The sequence below is a fragment of the Leptodactylus fuscus genome, chromosome 8 (genome assembly GCF_031893055.1).
Source record: "Leptodactylus fuscus isolate aLepFus1 chromosome 8, aLepFus1.hap2, whole genome shotgun sequence".
Classification (NCBI taxonomy): domain Eukaryota; kingdom Metazoa; phylum Chordata; class Amphibia; order Anura; family Leptodactylidae; genus Leptodactylus; species Leptodactylus fuscus.
In genome coordinates this window covers 1,459,309-1,484,117 of record NC_134272.1, presented here as the reverse complement: position 1 = coordinate 1,484,117, position 24,809 = coordinate 1,459,309, and the positions used below count along the sequence as shown (strand labels likewise).

The 24,809-nt window shown below is 48.8% G+C and overlaps 1 protein-coding gene and 1 long non-coding RNA gene across 2 annotated transcripts in view; both read left to right on the top strand.

Moving 5' to 3' along the window:
* The window catches only part of LOC142217638 (uncharacterized), a 41,551-nt gene extending 20,400 nt beyond the window's left edge, over nucleotides 1-21,151 (top strand). Inside the window, exons 5-10 of the mRNA XM_075285962.1 lie at nucleotides 4,491-4,562; nucleotides 5,008-5,143; nucleotides 6,820-6,931; nucleotides 7,001-7,119; nucleotides 13,275-13,349; nucleotides 20,888-21,151. Of these exons, the coding sequence (XP_075142063.1) occupies nucleotides 4,491-4,562; nucleotides 5,008-5,143; nucleotides 6,820-6,931; nucleotides 7,001-7,119; nucleotides 13,275-13,349; nucleotides 20,888-20,973 (600 nt within the window). The 3' untranslated portion in view covers nucleotides 20,974-21,151. The remainder of the gene's footprint in view (nucleotides 1-4,490; nucleotides 4,563-5,007; nucleotides 5,144-6,819; nucleotides 6,932-7,000; nucleotides 7,120-13,274; nucleotides 13,350-20,887) is intronic.
* LOC142216316 (uncharacterized) lies at nucleotides 8,999-10,053 on the top strand. Its single transcript, XR_012717338.1, has 3 exons — nucleotides 8,999-9,033; nucleotides 9,125-9,206; nucleotides 9,952-10,053. It is a non-coding gene; the product is annotated as an uncharacterized LOC142216316 (long non-coding RNA).
* Nucleotides 21,152-24,809: the final 3,658 nt, after the last annotated feature.

Sequence of the window (24,809 nt, the reverse complement as noted above, 5' to 3'; positions counted from 1 at the left end):
CAGGGACATTGAGGCCATTATATCTATATGAGCAGGGACATTGAGGCCATTATATCTATATGAACAGGGACATTGAGGCCCATATATCTATATGAGCAGGGGCATTGAGGCCATTATATCTATATGATCAGGGACACTGAGGTCCATATATCTATATGAGTAGGGACATTGAGGCCCATATATCTATATGAGCAGGGACATTGAGGCCGTTATATCTATATGATCATGGACATTGAGGCCCATATATCTATATGAGTAGGGACATTGAGGCCCATATATCTATATGAGTAGGGACATTGAGGCCATTATATCTATATGAGCAGGGACATTGAGGCCATTATATCTATATGAGTAGGGACATTGAGGCCCATATATCTATATGATCAGGGACATTGAGGCCATTATATCTATATGAGCAGGGACATTGAGGCCATTATATCTATATGAGCAGGGACATTGAGGCCATTATATCTATATGAGCAGGGACATTGAGGCCATTATATCTATATGAGCAGGGACATTGAGGCCATTATATCTATATGAGCAGGGACATTGAGGCCATTATATCTATATGATCAGGGACATTGAGGCCCATATATCTATATGAACAGGGACATTGAGGCCCATATATCTATATGAGCAGGGACATTGAGGCCATTATATCTATATGATCAGGGACATTGAGGCCCATATATCTATATGATCAGGGACACTGAGGCCCATATATCTATATGAGCAGGGACATTGAGGCCATTATATCTATATGAGCAGGGGCATTGAGGCCCATATATCTATATGATCAGGGACATTGAGGCCATTATATCTATATGAGCAGGGACATTGAGGCCGTTATATCTATATGATCAGGGACATTGAGGCCCATATATCTATATGAGCAGGGACATTGAGGCCATTATATCTATATGAGCAGGGACATTGAGGCCCATATATCTATATGATCAGGGACATTATGGCCATTATATCTATATGAGCAGGGACATTGAGGCCGTTATATCTATATGATCAGGGACATTGAGGCCCATATATCTATATGAGCAGGGACATTGAGGCCATTATATCTATATGAACAGGGACATTGAGGCCGTTATATCTATATGATCAGGGACATTGAGGCCCATATATCTATATGATCAGCGACATTGAGGCCATTATATCTATATGAGCAGGGACATTGAGGCCATTATATCTATATGATCAGGGACATTGAGGCCCATATATCTATATGAGCAGGGACATTGAGGCCATTATATCTATATGAGCAGGGACATTGAGGCCGTTATATCTATATGATCAGGGACATTGAGGCCCATATATCTATATGATCAGCGACATTGAGGCCATTATATCTATATGAGCAGGGACATTGAGGCCATTATATCTATATGATCAGGGACATTGAGGCCATTATATCTATATGATCAGGGACATTGAGGCCCATATATCTATATGATCAGGGACATTGAGGCCCATATATCTATATGAGCAGGGACATTGAGGCCATTATATCTATATGATCAGGGACATTGAGGCCATTATATCTATATGATCAGGGACATTGAGGCCATTATATCTATATGATCAGGGACATTGAGGCCATTATATCTATATGAGCAGGGACATTGAGGCCCATATATCTATATGAGTAGGGACATTGAGGCCCATATATCTATATGAGCAGGGACATTGAGGCCGTTATATGTATATGATCAGGGACACTGAGGCCCATATATCTATATGAGCAGGGACATTGAGGCCATTATATCTATATGATCATGGACATTGAGGCCCATATATCTATATGAGTAGGGACATTGAGGCCATTATATCTATATGATCAGGGACATTGAGGCCCATATATCTATACGAGCAGGGACATTGAGACCCATATATCTATATGATCAGGGACATTGAGGCCATTATATCTATATGAGCAGGGACATTGAGGCCATTATATCTATATGAACAGGGACATTGAGGCCCATATATCTATATGAGCAGGGACATTGAGGCCCATATATCTAAATGATCAGGGACATTGAGGCCCATATATCTATATGAGCAGGGACATTGAGGCCATTATATCTATATGAGCAGGGACATTGAGGCCATTATATCTATATGAACAGGGACATTGAGGCCCATATATCTATATGAGCAGGGACATTGAGGCCATTATATCTATATGAGCAGGGACATTGAGGCCATTATATCTATATGAACAGGGACATTGAGGCCCATATATCTATATGAGCAGGGACATTGAGGCCCATATATCTATATGAGCAGGGACACTGAGGCCCATATATCTATATGAGCAGGGACACTGAGGCCCATATATCTATATGATCAGGGACATTGAGGCCCATATACCTATATGAGCAGGGACACTGAGGCCCATATATCTATATGAGCAGGGACACTGAGGCCCATATATCTATATGAGCAGGGACACTGAGGCCCATATATCTATATGAGCAGGGACATTGAGGCCATTATATCTATATGAGCAGGGACATTGAGGCCCATATATCTATATGATCAGGGACACTGAGGCCCATATATCTATATGAGCAGGGACATTGAGGCCCATATATCTATATGATCAGGGACATTGAGGCCCATATATCTATATGAGTAGGGACATTGAGGCCCATATATCTATATGAGCAGGGACATTGAGGCCCATATATCTATATGAACAGGGACATTGAGGCCATTATATCTATATGATCATGGACATTGAGGCCCATATATCTATATGAGCAGGGACATTGAGGCCATTATATCTATATGAGCAGGGACATTGAGGCCCATATATCTATATGAGCAGGGACATTGAGGCCCATATATCTATATGAACAGGGACATTGAGGCCATTATATCTATATGATCATGGACATTGAGGCCCATATATCTATATGAGTAGGGACATTGAGGCCATTATATCTATATGAGCAGGGACACTGAGGCCCATATATCTATATGAGCAGGGACACTGAGGCCCATATATCTATATGATCATGGACATTGAGGCCATTATATCTATATGAGCAGGGACATTGAGGCCCATATATCTATATGATCAGGGACACTGAGGCCCATATATCTATATGAGCAGGGACATTGAGGCCCATATATCTATATGATCAGGGACATTGAGGCCCATATATCTATATGAGTAGGGACATTGAGGCCCATATATCTATATGAGCAGGGACATTGAGGCCCATATATCTATATGAACAGGGACATTGAGGCCATTATATCTATATGATCATGAACATTGAGGCCCATATATCTATATGAGCAGGGACATTGAGGCCATTATATCTATATGAGCAGGGACATTGAGGCCCATATATCTATATGAGCAGGGACATTGAGGCCCATATATCTATATGAACAGGGACATTGAGGCCATTATATCTATATGATCATGGACATTGAGGCCCATATATCTATATGAGTAGGGACATTGAGGCCATTATATCTATATGAGCAGGGACACTGAGGCCATTATATCTATATGAGCAGGGACATTGAGGCCGTTATATCTATATGAGCAGGGACATTGAGGCCCATATATCTATATGAGCAGGGACATTGAGGCCCATATATCTATATGATCAGGGACATTATGGCCATTATATCTATATGAGCAGGGACATTGAGGCCATTATATCTATATGAGCAGGGACATTGAGGCCATTATATCTATATGAGCAGGGACATTGAGGCCATTATATCTATATGAGCAGGGACATTGAGGCCCATATATCTATATGAGCAGGGACATTGAGGCCATTATATCTATATGAGCAGGGACATTGAGGCCATTATATCTATATGAGCAGGGACATTGAGGCCCATATATCTATATGAGCAGGGACACTGAGGCCATTATATCTATATGAGCAGGGACATTGAGGCCATTATATCTATATGAGCAGGGACATTGAGGCCATTATATCTATATGAGCAGGGACATTGAGGCCGTTATATCTATATGAGCAGGGACATTGAGGCCGTTATATCTATATGAGTAGGGACATTGAGGCCGTTATATCTATATGAGCAGGGACATTGAGGCCGTTATATCTATATGAGCAGGGACATTGAGGCCATTATATCTATATGAGCAGGGACATTGAGGCCATTATATCTATATGAGCAGGGACACTGAGGCCATTATATCTATATGAGCAGGGACATTGAGGCCATTATATCTATATGAGCAGGGACATTGAGGCCATTATATCTATATGAGCAGGGACATTGAGGCCGTTATATCTATATGAGTAGGGACATTGAGGCCATTATATCTATATGAGCAGGGACACTGAGGCCATTATATCTATATGAGCAGGGGCATTGAGGCCATTATATCCATATGATCAGGGGCATTGAGGCCATTATATCCATATGATCAGGGGCATTGAGGCCCATATCACTGTCTATATTGTTTGCAGACTATTGAGTGGCTGATCCGTACACAGGAGCGGGGAGCAGAACCCTACAATCCATACGATGTCCCCAGTCAGGTGAGACGCTCTGCAGATGTGAGGTCCACTCCAGTGTAATGGACATGTATAGTATAGCCTATAGCGGCTGCTCCGAGGATTCTCCACCTACTTTCATACATTGGGGCCACATTAGTTCCTTGCACAAGGGCCGTCTGCTGACTAGTTTGTTATCACCCAGTTTCTTATAAGGACTTCCAAGGCTGCTGGAGATCTTGTACAGGTAAGGGCAGGCTGTGTTGGGTCGGGGTTACCACCAATACCACTAAGGTATTCACTTGCTCCTTTTTGGGTTAGTCCAAATTTTCCAGGGAAGCCATGTAATGGAGAACATACTAGCTATGACCCAGCTTTCCATATGTAACTATTGTGGGTAAGAGGGATGTGACACATGAAGATCTGCTGGGGGTCCCATCAGGGCCACCATTGTCCGCACCTTGTTACCTCCTCTGCTTCATCTCTCTAGACTGGAGATTTGTGCACAAGGAGGAGTCCACAGCTCTGCCGAGTCGGAGACCTGACCGGGAAGCATGGACCTGTGACTGCAGAACAGAAGGTGCTGGTGACGGACCCCAACCTGCCCCTGACCGGAGATTACACAGGTATAGTGTAGGGGCCCCAAAAAGCTCTGACTATTGTCCATTGTATACAGTTTCAAGAAAAAGTAAGTGAACCCTTTGGATTTCTCTGAATTTCTTTGGAGAATGCTGTGTAATGCGATATAATATAATTGTAAGTGACAATAAGAGACAAACACAATGTAACAGCAGACAGTTATATCATGTCTATTATGGGGCACATGGAGAGAAGAAGTAAGTGAACCCCTAAGCTTAATAACATCCACATGTAGCTGCAGCCTCCTCCACCTGCCTTTAGCTCCAAATAACATTTGCCCAACATTGAAGAGGAATTTTGGACCTTTCGTGCGAGAAGATGTTAGTGCTTGTCAGGATTTCTGGAAAGCCTTGTGTGCACAAACTTCTTCTTCTTCATTATTATTATTATTATTATTATTATTATTATTATTATTATTATTATTATTATATTACATTATTATTATTATTATTATTATTATTATTATTATTACATTATTATTATTATTATTATTATTATTATTATTATTATTATTATATTACATTATTATTATTATTATTATTATATTACATTATTATTATTATTACATTATTTTTATTATTATTATTATTACATTATTATTATTATTATTATTATTATTATATTACATTATTATTATTATTATTATTATTATTATTATTATTATTATTATTATTTATTGCAAATGATGGTGGTGATAAAATAATATTAATAATAATAATAATAATAATAATAATGTATAATAATAATAATAATAATAATAATAATAATAATAATAGCAATTACCAACAATTACAGCAGTATCAGATGTTCTAGCTCACAGAAGTGAGTGATGATGATGGTGATGGTGATGGTGATGATGGTGATGGTGATGATGGTGATGGTGATGGTGATGATGGTGATGGTGATGATGGTGATGGTGATGGTGATGATGGTGATGGTGATGATGGTGATGGTGATGATGGTGATGGTGATGGTGATGATGGTGATGGTGATGATGGTGATGGTGATGGTGATGATGGTGATGGTGATGATGGTGATGGTGATGGTGATGGTGATGATGGTGATGGTGATGATGATGATGATGATGGTGATGGTGATGATGGTGATGGTGATGGTGATGATGGTGATGGTGATGATGGTGATGGTGATGGTGATGATGGTGATGATGGTGATGGTGATGATGGTGATGGTGATGGTGATGATGGTGATGGTGATGATGATGATGGTGATGATGATGATGGTGATGGTGGTGATGATGGTGATGGTGATGATGGTGATGGTGATGGTGATGATGGTGATGATGGTGATGGTGATGATGGTGATGGTGATGATGGTGATGATGGTGATGGTGATGATGGTGATGATGGTGATGATGGTGATGATGATGATGGTGATGGTGATGGTGATGATGGTGATGATGGTGATGATGATGATGGTGATGGTGATGATGGTGATGGTGATGGTGATGATGGTGATGATGGTGATGGTGATGGTGATGATGGTGATGATGGTGATGGTGATGGTGATGATGGTGATGATGGTGATGGTGATGGTGATGATGGTGATGATGGTGATGATGATGATGGTGATGGTGATGATGGTGATGATGATGGTGATGATGATGATGATGAACATGTTTATGATTCTGTCTTTGTGTCACCAGTTATCGGGAGGCCTCTGACGGTCACATTGGACGCCCTGGAGTTGTCCTCCCTCATTATTCCTGATGTTCCTATCACAACTCTATATTTCCAGAGGATGACCTCACTTAATAGGTGCTGTGATGTCATGTGTAGGGGCGGGGTCTGTCTCTATAATGTGTGATGTAACATGTCTTCTTTCAGATCTGCCTTCCGGGAATCGTTGTCGATCGCCCTAAATGTCACTCCCTGGAAAGTCATATTTTTACCTGACAGTCCGAATAACAACACGACGTGCCAAGGCCTGACCTTCTACATCATAGGTAATGTCATAGTGGCATCCAACACTCATGGATAGTCCTGAAATACTCTGTGCTGCTGGGACCCTGCTCCTCCACTATGTAACTCTCACCCTGTGACCTCCTCTATAAGATCAGCACACTCCTCTCCTGACATCCTCTGTGCTGCTGTGGCCCTGCTCCTCCACTATGTAACCCTGTGACCTCCCCTATAATATCAGCACACTGCTCTCCTGACATCCTCTGTGCTGCTGTGACCTGCTCCTCCCACTATGTAACTCTGTGACCTCCTCTATAGTATCAGCACACTGCTCTCCTGACATCCTCTGTGCTGCTGTGACCTGCTCCTCCCACTATGTAACTCTGTGACCTCCCCTATAGTATCAGCACACTGCTCTCCTGACATCCTCTGTGCTGCTGGGACCTGCTCCTCCACTATGTAACCCTGTGACCTCCCCTATAGTATCAGCACACTGCTCTCCTGACATCCTCTGTGCTGCTGTGACCCTGCTCCTCCACTATGTAACCCTGTGACCTCCTCTATAGTATCAGCACACTGCTCTCCTGACATCCTCTGTGCTGCTGTGACCTGCTCCTCCCACTATGTAACTCTGTGACCTCCTCCATAGTATCAGCACACTGCTCTCCTGACATCCTCTGTGCTGCTGTGACCTGCTCCTCCCACTATGTAACTCTGTGACCTCCCCTATAGTATCAGCACACTGCTCTCCTGACATCCTCTGTGCTGCTGTGACCCTGCTCCTCCCACTATGTAACTCTTTGACCTCCTCTATAGTATCAGCACACTGCTCTCCTGACATCCTCTGTGCTGCTGTGACCCTGCTCCTCCACTATGTAACTCTGTGACCTCCTCTATAGTATCAGCACACTGCTCTCCTGACATCCTCTGTGCTGCTGTGACCCTGCTCCTCCACTATGTAACTCTGTGACCTCCTCTATAGTATCAGCACACTGCTCTCCTGACATCCTCTGTGCTGCTGTGACCCTGCTCCTCCACTATGTAACCCTGTGACCTCCTCTATAATATCAGCACACTGCTCTCCTGACATCCTCTGTGCTGCTGTGACCCTGCTCCTCCACTATGTAACCCTGTGACCTCCTCTATAGTATCAGCACACTGCTCTCCTGACATCCTCTGTGCTGCTGTGACCTGCTCCTCCCTCTATGTAACCCTGTGACCTCCTCTATAGTATCAGCACACTGCTCTCCTGACATCCTCTGTACTGCTGGGACCTGCTCCTCCACTATGTAACCCTGTGACCTCCTCTATAGTATCAGCACACTGCTCTCCTGACATCCTCTGTGCTGCTGTGACCCTGCTCCTCCACTATGTAACTCTGTGACCTCCTCTATAGTATCAGCACACTGCTCTCCTGACATCCTCTGTGCTGCTGTGACCCTGCTCCTCCACTATGTAACTCTGTGACCTCCTCTATAGTATCAGCACACTGCTCTCCTGACATCCTCTGTGCTGCTGTGACCCTGCTCCTCTACTATGTAACTCTGTGACCTCCTCTATAGTATCAGCACACTGCTCTCCTGACATCCTCTGTGCTGCTGGATCCCTGCTCCTCCCACTATGTAACTCTCACCCTGTGACCTCCCCTATAGTATCAGCACACTGCTCTCCTGACATCCTCTGTACTGCTGTGACCCTGCTCCTCCACTATGTAACCCTGTGACCTCCCCTATAGTATCAGCACACTGCTCTCCTGACATCCTCTGTGCTGCTGTGACCTGCTCCTCCTCTATAGTATCAGCACACTGCTCTCCTGACATCCTCTGTACTGCTGGGACCTGCTCCTCCACTATGTAACCCTGTGACCTCCTCTATAGTATCAGCACACTGCTCTCCTGACATCCTCTGTACTGCTGGGACCTGCTCCTCCACTATGTAACTCTGTGACCTCCTCTATAGTATCAGCACACTGCTCTCCTGACATCCTCTGTGCTGCTGGATCCCTGCTCCTCCCACTATGTAACTCTCACCCTGTGACCTCCCCTATAGTATCAGCACACTGCTCTCCTGACATCCTCTGTACTGCTGGGACCCTGCTCCTCCACTATGTAACCCTGTGACCTCCCCTATAGTATCAGCACACTGCTCTCCTGACATCCTCTGTACTGCTGTGACCCTGCTCCTCTACTATGTAACTCTGTGACCTCCTCTATAGTATCAGCACACTGCTCTCCTGACATCCTCTGTACTGCTGGGACCTGCTCCTCCACTATGTAACCCTGTGACCTCCTCTATAGTATCAGCACACTGCTCTCCTGACATCCTCTGTACTGCTGGGACCTGCTCCTCCACTATGTAACTCTGTGACCTCCTCTATAGTATCAGCACACTGCTCTCCTGACATCCTCTGTACTGCTGTGACCCTGCTCCTCTACTATGTAACTCTGTGACCTCCTCTATAGTATCAGCACACTGCTCTCCTGACATCCTCTGTGCTGCTGTGACCCTGCTCCTCCACTATGTAACTCTGTGACCTCCTCTATAGTATCAGCACACTGCTCTCCTGACATCCTCTGTGCTGCTGTGACCTGCTCCTCCACTATGTAACCCTGTGACCTCCCCTATAGTATCAGCACACTGCTCTCCTGACATCCTCTGTACTGCTGTGACCCTGCTCCTCTACTATGTAACCCTGTGACCTCCCCTATAGTATCAGCACACTGCTCTCCTGACATCCTCTGTACTGCTGTGACCCTGCTCCTCTACTATGTAACTCTGTGACCTCCTCTATAGTATCAGCACACTGCTCTCCTGACATCCTCTGTGCTGCTGGGACCTGCTCCTCCACTATGTAACCGTGTGACCTCCTCTATAAGATCAGCACACTGCTCTCCTGACATCCTCTGTACTGCTGTGACCTGCTCCTCCCACTATGTAACTCTGTGACCTCCTATAGTATCAGCACACTGCTCTCCTGACATCCTCTGTGCTGCTGTGACCCTGCTCCTCCACTATGTAACTCTGTGACCTCCTCTATAGTATCAGCACACTGCTCTCCTGACATCCTCTGTACTGCTGTGACCCTGCTCCTCCACTATGTAACTCTGTGACCTCCCCTATAGTATCAGCACACTGCTCTCCTGACATCCTCTGTACTGCTGTGACCTGCTCCTCCACTATGTAACTCTGTGACCTCCTCTATAGTATCAGCACACTGCTCTCCTGACATCCTCTGTACTGCTGTGACCCTGCTCCTCTACTATGTAACTCTGTGACCTCCTCTATAGTATCAGCACACTGCTCTCCTGACATCCTCTGTGCTGCTGTGACCCTGCTCCTCCACTATGTAACTCTGTGACCTCCTCTATAGTATCAGCACACTGCTCTCCTGACATCCTCTGTGCTGCTGTGACCCTGCTCCTCCACTATGTAACCCTGTGACCTCCTCTATAGTATCAGCACACTGCTCTCCTGACATCCTCTGTGCTGCTGTGACCCTGCTCCTCCACTATGTAACTCTGTGACCTCCTCTATAGTATCAGCACACTGCTCTCCTGACATCCTCTGTGCTGCTGTGACCCTGCTCCTCCACTATGTAACCCTGTGACCTCCTCTATAGTATCAGCACACTGCTCTCCTGACATCCTCTGTACTGCTGTGACCCTGCTCCTCCACTATGTAACTCTGTGACCTCCTCTATAGTATCAGCACACTGCTCTCCTGACATCCTCTGTGCTGCTGTGACCCTGCTCCTCCACTATGTAACTCTGTGACCTCCTCTATAGTATCAGCACACTGCTCTCCTGACATCCTCTGTGCTGCTGTGACCCTGCTCCTCCACTATGTAACTCTGTGACCTCCTCTATAGTATCAGCACACTGCTCTCCTGACATCCTCTGTACTGCTGTGACCCTGCTCCTCTACTATGTAACTCTGTGACCTCCTCTATAGTATTAGCACACTGCTCTCCTGACATCCTCTGTGCTGCTCTTCCGCACACCTGTCTTGTTGGGTGTCTTGTGGCTCCAGTGGGTGATGGTCGCATCAGTCACAGGTTTACAATAGGGATTAGTCAGCGGCTCTGACACAGTGCACACAGGGCGGCGCCGCCTCTCACTCTCCTCATATTCCGATGATCTGCACATAAAGCTAATCCTGCAGAGACAGAAGAAAGGCGGAATATTCTGGTCTGACCGCCCCGAGAGATTGATGGCTGGAGCCGATCTGCAGATGTGCTAAAAAGAACAGACCCCATTGATGATCAGCAGAGATCACATGACCAGAGCAGATCCCTGATCCCCGTCACCAACCACAGGAACCCAAGTCTAGGCGCAGGGTCCTATCATCTGACAACTTATAGATATCGGCATGGGGGAACTCTGAAAGCTGTGACATCATCAGTGTGCTCCATACATGTCCTGAGGGGGCGCTGCAGCCTCTCCCATATTGGCAGCATTGCCTGAGCTCAGCTAGAGAAGGGGCAGCTGTACCTGCTGGGATGTTCTCCTACACTCAGGAGCAGAGGTCCATGTCCTAAACCATCCTCCCCCACAATCTCACCCCATCAGCCACCCTCACTCACAATTTCACCTCTTCTCCACCCACTCTCACATTTGTGCCCCTCTTCCACCCTTTCTCACAGGCTCACTCACACCTTCCACACTTCTCCAAACAGTCTTCCCCTACCCCCTCACACCTCCTTCCCTTTCCTCACACTTCACTCCTCGTCTCTCACTCAGTCTCACCCCCTCCCTATTACACAGTCTCTCCCGCTCCCTATTACACAGTCTCCCCCCCCCACTCAGTCCCACCCCCTCCCTAGAACACAGTCTCACCCCCTCCCTATTACACAGTCTCTCCCCCCTCTCTCACTCAGTCTCTCCCCCTCCCTATTACACAGTCTCACCCCCTCCCTATAACACAGTCTCTCCCCCCTCCCTATAACACAGTCTCTCCCCCTCCCTATAACACAGTCTCTCCCCCTCCCTATAACACAGTCTCTCCCCCCTCTCTCACTCAGTTTTACCCCCTCCCTATTACTCAGTCTCACCTCCTCCCTATAACACAGTCTCACCCCCTCCCTATTACACAGTCTCACCCCCTCTCTCACTCAGTCCCACCCCCTCCCTATTACACAGTCCCACCCCCTCCCTATTACACAGTCTCACCCCATCTCTCACTCAGTCCCACCCACTCCCTATTACACAGTCTCTCCCCCATTCAGTCTCACCCCCTCCCTATTACACAGTCTCTCCCCCCTCTCTCACTCAGTTCCACCCCCTCCCTATAACTCAGTCTCACCCCCTCCCTATTACACAGTCTCTCCCCCCTCTCTCACTCAGTCTCACCCCCCCCATTCAGTCTCACCCCCTCCCTATAACACAGTCTCACCCCCTCCCTATTACACATTCTCTCCCCCCTCTCTCACTCAGTCTCACCCCCTCCCTATTACACAGTCTCTCCCCCTCCCTATAACACAGTCTCTCCCCCCTCTCACTCAGTCTCACCCCCTCCCTATTACGCAGTCTCTCCCCCCTCTCTCACTCAGTCTCACCCCCCCCATTCAGTCTCACCCCCTCCCTATTACACAGTCTCTCCCCCCTCCCTATTACACAGTCTCTCCCCCCTCTCTCACTCAGTCTCACCCCCTCCCTATTACACAGTCTCACCCCCTCCCTATTACACAGTCTCTCCCCCCTCTCTCACTCAGTCTCACCCCCTCCCTATTACACAGTCTCACCCCCATTCAGTCTCCCCCCCCCATTCAGTCTCCCCCCCCATTCAGTCTCACCCCCTCTCTCACTCAGTCCCACCCCCTCCCTATTACACAGTCTCACCCCCATTCAGTCTCCCCCCCCCCATTCAGTCTCACCCCCTCTCTCACTCAGTCTCACCCCCTCTCTCACTCAGTCTCACCCCCTCTCTCACTCAGTCTCACCCCCATTCAGTCTCCCCCCCCCATTCAGTCTCACCCCCTCTCTCACTCAGTCTCACCCCCTCTCTCACTCAGTCTCACCCCCTCCCTATTACACAGTCTCTCCTCGGCATCTTTATGTTCTTCCATTCAGTGAGTGCAGAGATTCTGAGCACTTACAGGCAATAGATTATCCAGGAGAGAGGGAAGAGGCTGCAAACTCCAGAGCTCCGGTCCAATCAAATTCTGTATAAAATCTAAGATAAAGTATTTGTGTCTCCCCAGGATACAATGACACCGGAGCCCTGGCCTCCATACACACCCAAGACTCGCTGGGGCGGCCCTGTCTGACTCCTTCAGGTAAATGAAGCCACTGCTACTGGGCAATGAGGAGGAGGATGATGATGAAGGGAAGATGAAGAGGATGAGGGGAAGGAAGGAGATACTAACCTGACTCCATCATCTGATTGTCTATGACATGGCCGCTCCATACAAAATATCAGGATTCAGGCTTAAAAGCTCTTCATGATGTTTAACCTCAGACCCAGAAATGGCAGAACCTCAGCGAGACGTCAGTCATCTCTCCATAAACTAGAGGGAACCGCCAACTAGAGGGAACCGCCAACTAGAGGGAACCACCAACTAGAAGGAACCGCCAACTAGAGGGAACCTTCACCTAGAGGGAACCGCCAACTAGAGGGAACCATCAACTAGAGGGAACCGGGGAACCGCCAACTAGAGGGAACCGCCAACTAGAGGGAACCACCAACTAGAAGGAACTGCCAACTAGAGGGAACAATCAACTAGAGGGAACCGGGGAACCGCCAACTAGAGGGAACCGCCAACTAGAGGGAACCATCAACTAGAGGGAACCGCCAACTAGAGGGAACCACCAACTAGAAGGAACCGCCAACTAGAGGGAACCTTCACCTAGAGGGAACCGCCAACTAGAGGGAACCATCAACTAGAGGGAACCGCCAACTAGAGGGAACCACCAACTAGAAGGAACCGCCAACTAGAGGGAACCTTCACCTAGAGGGAACCGCCAACTAGAGGGAACCATCAACTAGAGGGAACCGGGGAACCGCCAACTAGAGGGAACCGCCAACTAGAGGGAACCACCAACTAGAAGGAACTGCCAACTAGAGGGACCCATCAACTAGAGGGAACCGGGGAACCGCTAACTAGAGGGAACCGCCAACTAGAGGGAACCACCAACTAGAAGGAACCGCCAACTAGAGGGAACCTTCACCTAGAGGGAACTGCCAACTAGAGGGAACTGCCAACTAGAGGGAACCATCAACTAGAGGGAACCGGGGAACCGCTAACTAGAGGGAACCGCCAACTAGAGGGAACCACCAACTAGAAGGAACCGCCAACTAGAGGGAACCTTCACCTAGAGGGAACCGCCAACTAGAGGGAACCATCAACTAGAGGGAACCGGGGAACCGCCAACTAGAGGGAACCGCCAACTAGAGGGAACCACCAACTAGAAGGAACCGCCAACTAGAGGGAACCTTCACCTAGAGGGAACCGCCAACTAGAGGGAACCATCAACTAGAGGGAACCGGGGAACCGCCAACTAGAGGGAACCGCCAACTAGAGGGAACCGCCAACTAGAGGGAACCGCCAACTAGAGGGAACCATCAACTAGAGGGAACCACCAACTAGAGGGAACCATCAACTAGAGGGAACCACCAACTAGAGGGAACCGGGGAACCGCCAACTAGAGGGAACCGCCAACTAGAGGGAACCGCCAACTAGAAGGAACTGCCAACTAGAGGGAACCTTCACCTAGAGGGAACCGCCAACTAGAGGGAACCGTCAACTAGAGGGAGCCGCCAACTAGAGAGAACCGTCAACTAGAGGGAACCATCAACTAGAGGGAACCACCAACTAGAGAGAACCGGGGAACCGCCAACTAGAGGGAACCGCCAACTAGAGGGAACTGCCAACTAGAGGGAACCGCCAACTAGAGGGAACCGCCAACTAGAGGGAACCGCCAACTAGAGGGAACCGCCAACTAGAAGGAACTGCCAACTAGAGGGAACCTTCACCTAGAGGGAACCGCCAACTAGAGGGAACCGCCAACTAGAGGGAACCGCCAACTAGAGGGAACCGTCAACTAGAGGGAGCCGCCAACTAGAGGGAACCGCCAACTAGAGGGAACCATCAACTAGAGGGAACCACCAACTAGAGGGAACCATCAACTAGAGGGAACCGGGGAACCGCCAACTAGAGAGAACCGCCAACTAGAGGGAACCGTCAACTAGAGGGAACCACCAACTAGAGGGAACCGCCAACTAGAGGGAACCGCCAACTAGAAGGAACCGGGGAACCGCCAACTACAGGGAACCGCTAACTAGAGTGAACCACCAACTAGAGGGAACCGCCAACTAGAGGGAACCGCCAACCAGAGGGAACCGCCAACTAGAGGTAACCACCAACCAGAGGGAACCGCCAACTAGAGGGAACCGCCAACTAGAGGTAACCACCAACCAGAGGGAACCGCCAACTAGAGGGAACCGCCAACTAGAAGGAACCGGGGAACCGCCAACTACAGGGAACCGCTAACTAGAGTGAACCACCAACTAGAGGGAACCGCCAACTAGAGGGAACCGCCAACCAGAGGGAACCGCCAACTAGAGGGAACCACCAACCAGAGGGAACCACCAACTAGAGGGAACCACCAACTAGAGGGAACCACCAACTAGAGGGAACCGCCAACTAGAGGGAACCGCCAACTAGAGGGAACCACCAACCAGAAGGAACCGCCAACTAGAGGGAACTGCCAACTAGAGGGAACCACCAACTAGAGGGAACTGCCAACTAGAGGGAATCACCAAGTAGAGTGAACCGCCAACTAGAGGGAACCGCCAACTAGAGGGAACCACCAACTAGAGGGAACCGCCAACTAGAGGGAACCGCCAACTAGAAGGAACCGGGGAACCGCCAACTAGAGGGAACCGCTAACTAGAGTGAACCACCAACTAGAGGGAACCGCCAACTAGAGGGAACCGCCAACCAGAGGGAACCGCCAACTAGAGGAAACCACCAACCAGAGGGAACCGCCAACTAGAGGGAACCACCAACTAGAGTGAACCGCCAACTAGAGGGAACCACCAACTAGAGGGAACCGCCAACTAGAGGGAACCGCCAACTAGAAGTAACCGGGGAACCGCCAACTAGAGGGAACCACCAACTAGAGGGAACCGCCAACCAGAGGGAACCGCCAACTAGAGGGAACCACCAACCAGAGGGAACCACCAACTAGAGGGAACCGCCAACTAGAGGGAACCACCAACTAGAGTGAACCGCAAACTAGAGGGAACCGCCAACTAGAGGGAACCGCCAACTAGAGGAAACCGCCAAGTAGAGGGAACCGCCAACTAGAGGGAACCACCAACTAGAAGGAACCGGGTGGCCGCCAACTAGAGGGAATCTTCACCTAGAGGGAACCGCCAACTAGAGGGAACCACCAACTAGAGGGAACCACCAACTAGAGGGAACCGTCAACTAGAGGGAACCGCCAACTAGAGGGAACCGCCAACTAGAGGGAACCTTCACCTAGAGGGAACCGCCAACTAGAGGGAATCAACAACTAGAGGGAACCGTCAACTAGAGGGAACCGCCGAACCGCCAACTAGAGGGAACCGCCAACTAGAGGGAACCACCAACTAGAGGGAACCGTCAACTAGAGGGAACCGCCAACTAGAGGGAACCGCCAACTAGAGGGAACCATCAACTAGAGGGAACCGCAAACTAGAGGGAACCACCAACTAGAGGGAACCGCCAACTAGAGGGAACCATCATCTAGAGGGAACCGCCAACTAGAAGGAACCGGGGAACCGCCAACTAGAGGGAACCGCCAACTAGAGGGAACCACCAACTAGAGGGAACCGCCAACCAGAGGGAACCGCCAACTAGAAGGAACCGGGGAACCGCCAACTACAGGGAACCGCTAACTAGAGTGAACCACCAACTAGAGGGAACCGCCAACTAGAGGGAACCGCCAACCAGAAGGAACCGCCAACTAGAGGGAACCACCAACCAGAGGGAACCGCCAACTAGAGGGAACCGCCAACTAGAAGGAACCGGGGAACTGCCAACTACAGGGAACCGCTAACTAGAGTGAACCACCAACTAGAGGGAACCGCCAACTAGAGGGAACCGCCAACCAGAGGGAACCGCCAACTAGAGGGAACCACCAACCAGAGGGAACCACCAACTAGAGGGAACCACCAACTAGAGGGAACCACCAACTAGAGGGAACCGCCAACTAGAGGGAACCACCAACTAGAGGGAACCGCCAACTAGAGGGAACCGCCAACTAGAGGGAACCACCAACCAGAGGGAACCGCCAACTAGAGGGAACTGCCAACTAGAGGGAACCACCAACTAGAGGGAACTGCCAACTAGAGGGAACCACCAACTAGAAGGAACCGGGGAACCGCCAACTAGAGGGAACCACCAACTAGAGGGAACCACCAACTAGAGGGAACCGCCAACTAGAGGGAACCGCCAACTAGAAGGAACCGGGGAACCGCCAACTAGAGGGAACCGCTAACTAGAGTGAACCACCAACTAGAGGGAACCGCCAACTAGAGGGAACCGCCAACCAGAGGGAACCGCCAACTAGAGGGAACCACCAACCAGAGGGAACCGCCAACTAGAGGGAACTGCCAACTAGAGGGAACCACCAACTAGAGTGAACCGCCAACTAGAGGGAACCACCAACTAGAGGGAACCACCAACTAGAGGGAACCGCCAACTAGAGGGAACCACCAACTAGAGGGAACCGCCAACTAGAGGGAACCACCAACTAGAGGGAACCACCAACTAGAGGGAACCGCCAACTAGAAGGAACCGGGGAACCGCCAACTAGAGGGAACCACCAACTAGAGGGAACCGCCAACTAGAGGGAACCACCAACTAGAGGGAACTGCCAACTAGAGGGAACCGCCAACTAGAAGGAACCGGGGAACCGCCAACTAGAGGGAACCGCCAACTAGAGGGAACCACCAACTAGAGGGAACCGCCAACTAGAGGGAACCGCCAACCAGAGGGAACCGCCAACTAGAGGGAACCACCAACCAGAGGGAACCGCCAACTAGAGGGAACCGCCAACTAGAGGGAACCACCAACTAGAGTGAACCGCCAACTAGAGGGAACCGCCAACTAGAGGGAACCGCCAACTAGAGGAAACCGCCAAGTAGAGGGAACCGCCAACTAGAGGGAACCACCAACTAGAAGGAACCGGGTGGCCGCCAACTAGAGGGAACCTTCACCTAGAGGGAACCGCCAACTAGAGGGAACCACCAACTAGAGAGAACCACCAACTAGAGGGAACCGTCAACTAGAGGGAACCGCCAACTAGAGGGAACCGCCAACTAGAGGGAACCTTCACCTAGAGGGAACCGCCAACTAGAGGGAATCACCAACTAGAGGGAACCGTCATCTAAAGGGAACCGCCGAACCGCCAACTAGAGGGAACCGCCAACTAGAGGGAACCGTCAACTAGAGGGAACCGCCAACTAGAGGGAACCGCCAACTAGAGGGAACTGTCAACTAGAGGGAACCGCCGAACCGCCAACTAGAGGGAACCGCCAACTAGAGGGAACCGTCAACTAGAGGGAACCACCAACTAGAGGGAACCGTCAACTAGAGGGAACCGCCAACTAGAGGGAACCGCCAACTAGAGGGAACCATCAACTAGAGGGAACCGCAAACTAGAGGGAACCACCAACTAGAGGGAACCGCCAACTAGAGGGAACCGTCAACTAGAGGGAACCGCCAACTAGAGGGAACCACCAACTAGAGGGAACCTTCACCTAGAGGGAACCGCCAACTAGAGGGAACCACCAACTAGAGGGAACCGCCAACTAGAGGGAACCGCCAACTAGAGGGAACCTTCACCTAGAGGGAACCGCCAACTAGAGGGAACCGCCAACTAGAGGGAACTGCCAACTAGAAGGAACCGCCAACTAGAGGGAACCACCAACTAGAGGGAACCGTCAACTAGAGGGAACCGCCAAACCGCCAACTAGAGGGAACCGTCAACTAGAGGGAACCTCCGAACTGCCAACTAGAGGGAACCGCCAACTAGAGGGAACCGCCAACTAGAGGGAACCGTCAACCAGAGGGAACCGCCAACTAGAGGGAACCGCCAACTAGAGGGAACCACCAACTAGAGGGAACCACCAACTAGAGGGAACCGCCAACTAGAGGGAACCGCCAACTAGAGGGAACCACCAACTAGAGGGAACCGCCAACTAGAGGGAACCACCAACCAGAGGGAACCGCCAACTAGAGGGAACCACCAACCAGAGGGAACCGCCAACTAGAGGGAACCGCCAACTAGAGGGAACCACCAACTAGAGTGAACCGCCAACTAGAGGGAACCACCAACTAGAGGGAACCGCCAACTAGAGGGAACCGCCAACTAGAGGAAACCGCCAAGTAGAGGGAACCACCAACTAGAGGGAACCACCAACTAGAAGGAACCGGGTGGCCGCCAACTAGAGGGAACCTTCACCTAGAGGGAACCGCCAACTAGAGGGAACCACCAACTAGAGGGAACCACCAACTAGAGGGAACCGTCAACTAGAGGGAACCACCAACTAGAGGGAACCGCCAACTAGAGGGAACCTTCACCTAGAGGGAACCGCCAACTAGAGGGAATCACCAACTAGAGGGAACTGTCAACTAGAGGGAACCGCCGAACCGCCAACTAGAGGGAACCGCCAACTAGAGGGAACCACCAACTAGAGGGAACCGTCAACTAGAGGGAACCGCCAACTAGAGGGAACCGCCAACTAGAGGGAACCATCAACTAGAGGGAACCGCAAACTAGAGGGAACCACCAACTAGAGGGAACCGCCAACTAGAGGGAACCGTCAACTAGAGGGAACCGCCAACTAGAGGGAACCACCAACTAGAGGGAACCTTCACCTAGAGGGAACCGCCAACTAGAGGGAACCACCAACTAGAGGGAACCGCCAACTAGAGGGAACCGCCAACTAGAGGGAACCTTCACCTAGAGGGAACCGCCAACTAGAGGGAACCGCCATGGGGATGACACGTGCCCCATCCAATACCACTTCATTTCTGGAGCTTCCAATCCCATTCCAAGCTGTTACTCACATCAGTATGGACTTTGTAGGATTTGTAGGTGATTTTATCTTTATTTGGAGGGTCCAGAACTGAATTAGAAACTTGTGTTAAAGGGATTGTCCGACCCCAAAAATGATTGTTATACTGATGACCTGTCCACAGGATCAGGCTGGTGTCTTGTGGTAGGAGACACAATGTGGTGGCATCACTTACATGGGAATTTAGACAGACACGAACTCTACAGGGAACTGAGGATTCTGCAAGAAAGCCTGGGAAGGAAAAACCTTGCCTGTGCTCGGCGCTCCGTAATGCTCTAGCGGTGCCCCGGGGATTGTCCCAGTGGAAGTCCTTGATACATGTGACCACTGAGGCCAATGAGTGACCTAAGGATAGGACACAAGACGGCAATGGTGACCTATATGAGTGACGTCCTAGTTCCTTTCCTTAGGCCAATCAGTGGCCTCAGCAGACGTGAGATTTTTTTTTACCGTGCAGAAACCTGTAATTCCTGGACAACCCCTTTAAGTTTTTGTCTTAAGCAAGTGAAATGGATTAGAGATGAGCGAGTACTATTCAAACTGCCGGCACAGGAATGAATGGACGCAGCCGGAGCGCAGGGGGTTAAGCGGCTGGACGCCGGCACAGGCTGTGTGCCAACTGCATCCATTGACTCCTATGGGAGCGTGAAAGAGATGAAGGATGGGGTTGAGACCTCCCTCCCTATTACAGCAGCCCCTCCCCCCTCACCATTTTGGAGGTAACACTATATATTGTTTTCTTTTTAGAGTCATTGGAGTCCAGCGCTGGCCGTGACCTGAGGACAATGGCCGCCTACTGGGTTATGGTGTCCCTGATCCTCCTTCTGTGGTGACCCCAAGACATTCACGATTACCTGCTCCCTGTGATGTGTGATCTTCTAGGAGACCCCCAACCTCATCATGTCTGGGTCACTGCCCACCACGGATCCCATAACTTGGGTTTTATCTGCAGATTTCTCTTCATCCGGGTCCATTCTACATTGCTCATCCCTGGACAGAACATAAATCTGCTCTGCACTGTCTGGTAGATCCCCTCTCTGTACTCTGCAGTATATACAGTAGATCCGCTCTCTGTACTCTGCAGTATATACAGTAGATCCGCTCTGTACTCTGCAGTATATACAGTAGATCTGCTCTCTGTACACTGCAGTATATACAGTAGATCCGCTCTCTGTACTCTGCAGTATATACAGTAGATCCGCTCTCTGTACTCTGCAGTATATACAGTAGATCCGCTCTCTGTACTCTGCGGTATATACAGTAGATCCGCTCTCTCTACTCTGCAGTATATACAGTAGATCCGCTCTCTGTACTCTGCAGTATATACAGTAGATCCGCTCTCTGTACTCTGCGGTATATACAGTAGATCCGCTCTCTGTACTCTGCAGTATATACAGTAGATCCGCTCTCTGTACTCTGCAGTATATACAGTAGATCCGCTCTCTGTACTCTGCAGTATATAAAGTAGATCCGCTCTCTGTACTCTGCAGTATATACAGTAGATCCGCTCTCTGTACTCTGCAGTATATACAGTAGATCCGCTCTCTGTACTCTGCACTATATACAGTAGATCCGCTCTCTGTACTCTGCAGTATATACAGTAGATCCGCTCTGTACTCTGCAGTATATACAGTAGATCCGCTCTCTGTACTCTGCAGTATATACAGTAGATCCGCTCTCTGTACTCTGCGGTATATACAGTAGATCCGCTCTCTGTACTCTGCGGTATATACAGTAGATCCGCTCTCTGTACTCTGCCGTATATACAGTAGATCCGCTCTCTGTACTCTGTGGTATATACAGTAGATCCGCTCTGTACTCTGCAGTATATACAGTAGATCCGCTCTGTACTCTGCAGTATATACAGTAGAGCCGCTCTCTGTACTCTGCGGTATATACAGTAGATCCGCTCTGTGTACTCTGCGGTATATACAGTAGATCCGCTCTCTGTACTCTGCAGTATATACAGTAGATCCGCTCTCTGTACTCTGCAGTATATACAGTAGATCCGCTCTGTACTCTGCAGTATATACAGTAGATCCGCTCTCTGTACTCTGCAGTATATACAGTAGATCCGCTCTGTACTCTGCAGTATATACAGTAGATCCGCTCTCTGTACGCTGCAGTATATATAGTAGATCCGCTCTCTGTACTCTGCAGAATATACAGTAGATCCGCACTCTGTACTCTGCGGTATATACAGTAGATCCGCTCTCTGTACTCTGTGGTATATACAGTAGATCCGCTCTGTACTCTGCAGTATATACAGTAGATCCGCTCTGTACTCTGCAGTATATACAGTAGATCCGTTCTCTGTACTCTGCGGTATATACAGTAGATCCGCTCTGTACTCTGCAGTATATACAGTAGATCCGCTCTCTGTACTCTGCAGTATATACAGTGGATCCGCTCTCTGTACTCTGCAGTATATACAGTAGATCCGCTCTCTGTACTCTGCGGTATATACAGTAGATCCGCTCTCTGTACTCTGCACTATATACAGTAGATCCGCTCTCTGTACTCTGCAGTATATACAGTAGATCCGCTCTCTGTACTCTGCAGTATATACAGTAGATCCGCTCTGTACTCTGCAGTATATACAGTAGATCCGCTCTCTGTACTCTGCAGTATATACAGTAGATCCGCTCTCTGTACTCTGCAGTATATACAGTAGATCCGCTCTCTGTACTCTGCGGTATATACAGTAGATCCGCTCTCTGTACTCTGCAGTATATACAGTAGATCTGCTCTCTGTACTCTGCAGTATATACAGTAGATCCGCTCTCTGTACTCTGCGGTATATACAGTAGATCCGCTCTCTGTACTCTGTGGTATATACAGTAGATCCGCTCTGTACTCTGCAGTATATACAGTAGATCCGCTCTGTACTCTGCAGTATATACAGTAGATCCGTTCTCTGTACTCTGCGGTATATACAGTAGATCCGCTCTCTGTACTCTGCAGTATATACAGTAGATCCGCTCTCTGTACTCTGCGGTATATACAGTAGATCCGCTCTCTGTACTCTGTGGTATATACAGTAGATCCGCTCTCTGTACTCTGCCGTATATACAGTAGATCCGCTCTGTACTCTGCAGTATATACAGTAGATCCGCTCTGTACTCTGCAGTATATACAGTAGATCCGCTCTGTACTCTGCAGTATATACAGTAGATCCGCTCTCTGTACTCTGCAGTATATACAGTAGATCCGCTCTCTGTACTCTGCCGTATATACAGTAGATCCGCTCTCTGTACTCTGCACTATATACAGTAGATCTGCTCTCTGTACTCTGCAGTATATACAGTAGATCCGCTCTGTACTCTGCAGTATATACAGTAGATCCGCTCTCTGTACTCTGCAGTATATACAGTAGATCCGCTCTGTACTCTGCAGTATATACAGTAGATCCGCTCTGTACTCTGCAGTATATACAGTAGATCCGCTCTCTGTACTCTGCACTATATACAGTAGATCCGCTCTCTGTACTCTGCGGTATATACAGTAGATCTGCTCTCTGTACACTGCAGTATATACAGTAGATCCGCTCTCTGTACTCTGCAGTATATACAGTAGATCCGCTCTCTGTACTCTGCAGTATATACAGTAGATCTGCTCTGTACTCTGCAGTATATACAGTAGATCCGCTCTCTGTACTCTGCGGTATATACAGTAGATCCGCTCTGTACTCTGCAGTATATACAGTAGATCCACTCTCTGTACTCTGCAGTATATACAGTAGATCCGCTCTCTGTACTCTGCAGTATATACAGTAGATCCGCTCTGTACTCTGCAGTATATACAGTAGATCCGCTCTCTGTACTCTGCAGTATATACAGTAGATCCGTTCTCTGTACTCTGCGGTATATACAGTAGATCCGCTCTCTGTACTCTGCGGTATATACAGTAGATCTGCTCTCTGTACTCTGCCGTATATACAGTAGATCCGCTCTCTGTACTCTGCAGTATATACAGTAGATCCGCTCTCTGTACTCTGCGGTATATACAGTAGATCCGCTCTCTGTACTCTGCAGTATATACAGTAGATCCGCTCTCTGTACTCTGCAGTATATACAGTAGATCCGCTCTCTGTACTCTGCAGTATATACAGTAGATCCGCTCTCTGTACTCTGCAGTATATACAGTAGATCCGCTCTCTCTGTACTCTGCAGTATATACAGTAGATCCGCTCTCTGTACTCTGCAGTATATACAGTAGATCCGCTCTCTGTACTCTGCAGTATATACAGTAGATCCGCTCTGTACTCTGCAGTATATACAGTAGATCCGCTCTCTGTACTCTGCAGTATATACAGTAGATCCGCTCTGTACTCTGCAGTATATACAGTAGATCCGCTCTCTGTACTCTGCAGTATATACAGTAGATCCGCTCTCTGTACTCTGCAGTATATACAGTAGATCCGCTCTCTGTACTCTGCGGTATATACAGTAGATCCGCTCTGTACTCTGCAGTATATACAGTAGATCCGCTCTCTGTACTCTGCGGTATATACAGTAGATCCGCTCTGTACTCTGCAGTATATACAGTAGATCCGCTCTCTGTACTCTGCAGTATATACAGTAGATCCGCTCTGTACTCTGCGGTATATACAGTAGATCCGCTCTCTGTACTCTGCAGTATATACAGTAGGGATCCGCTCTGTACTCTG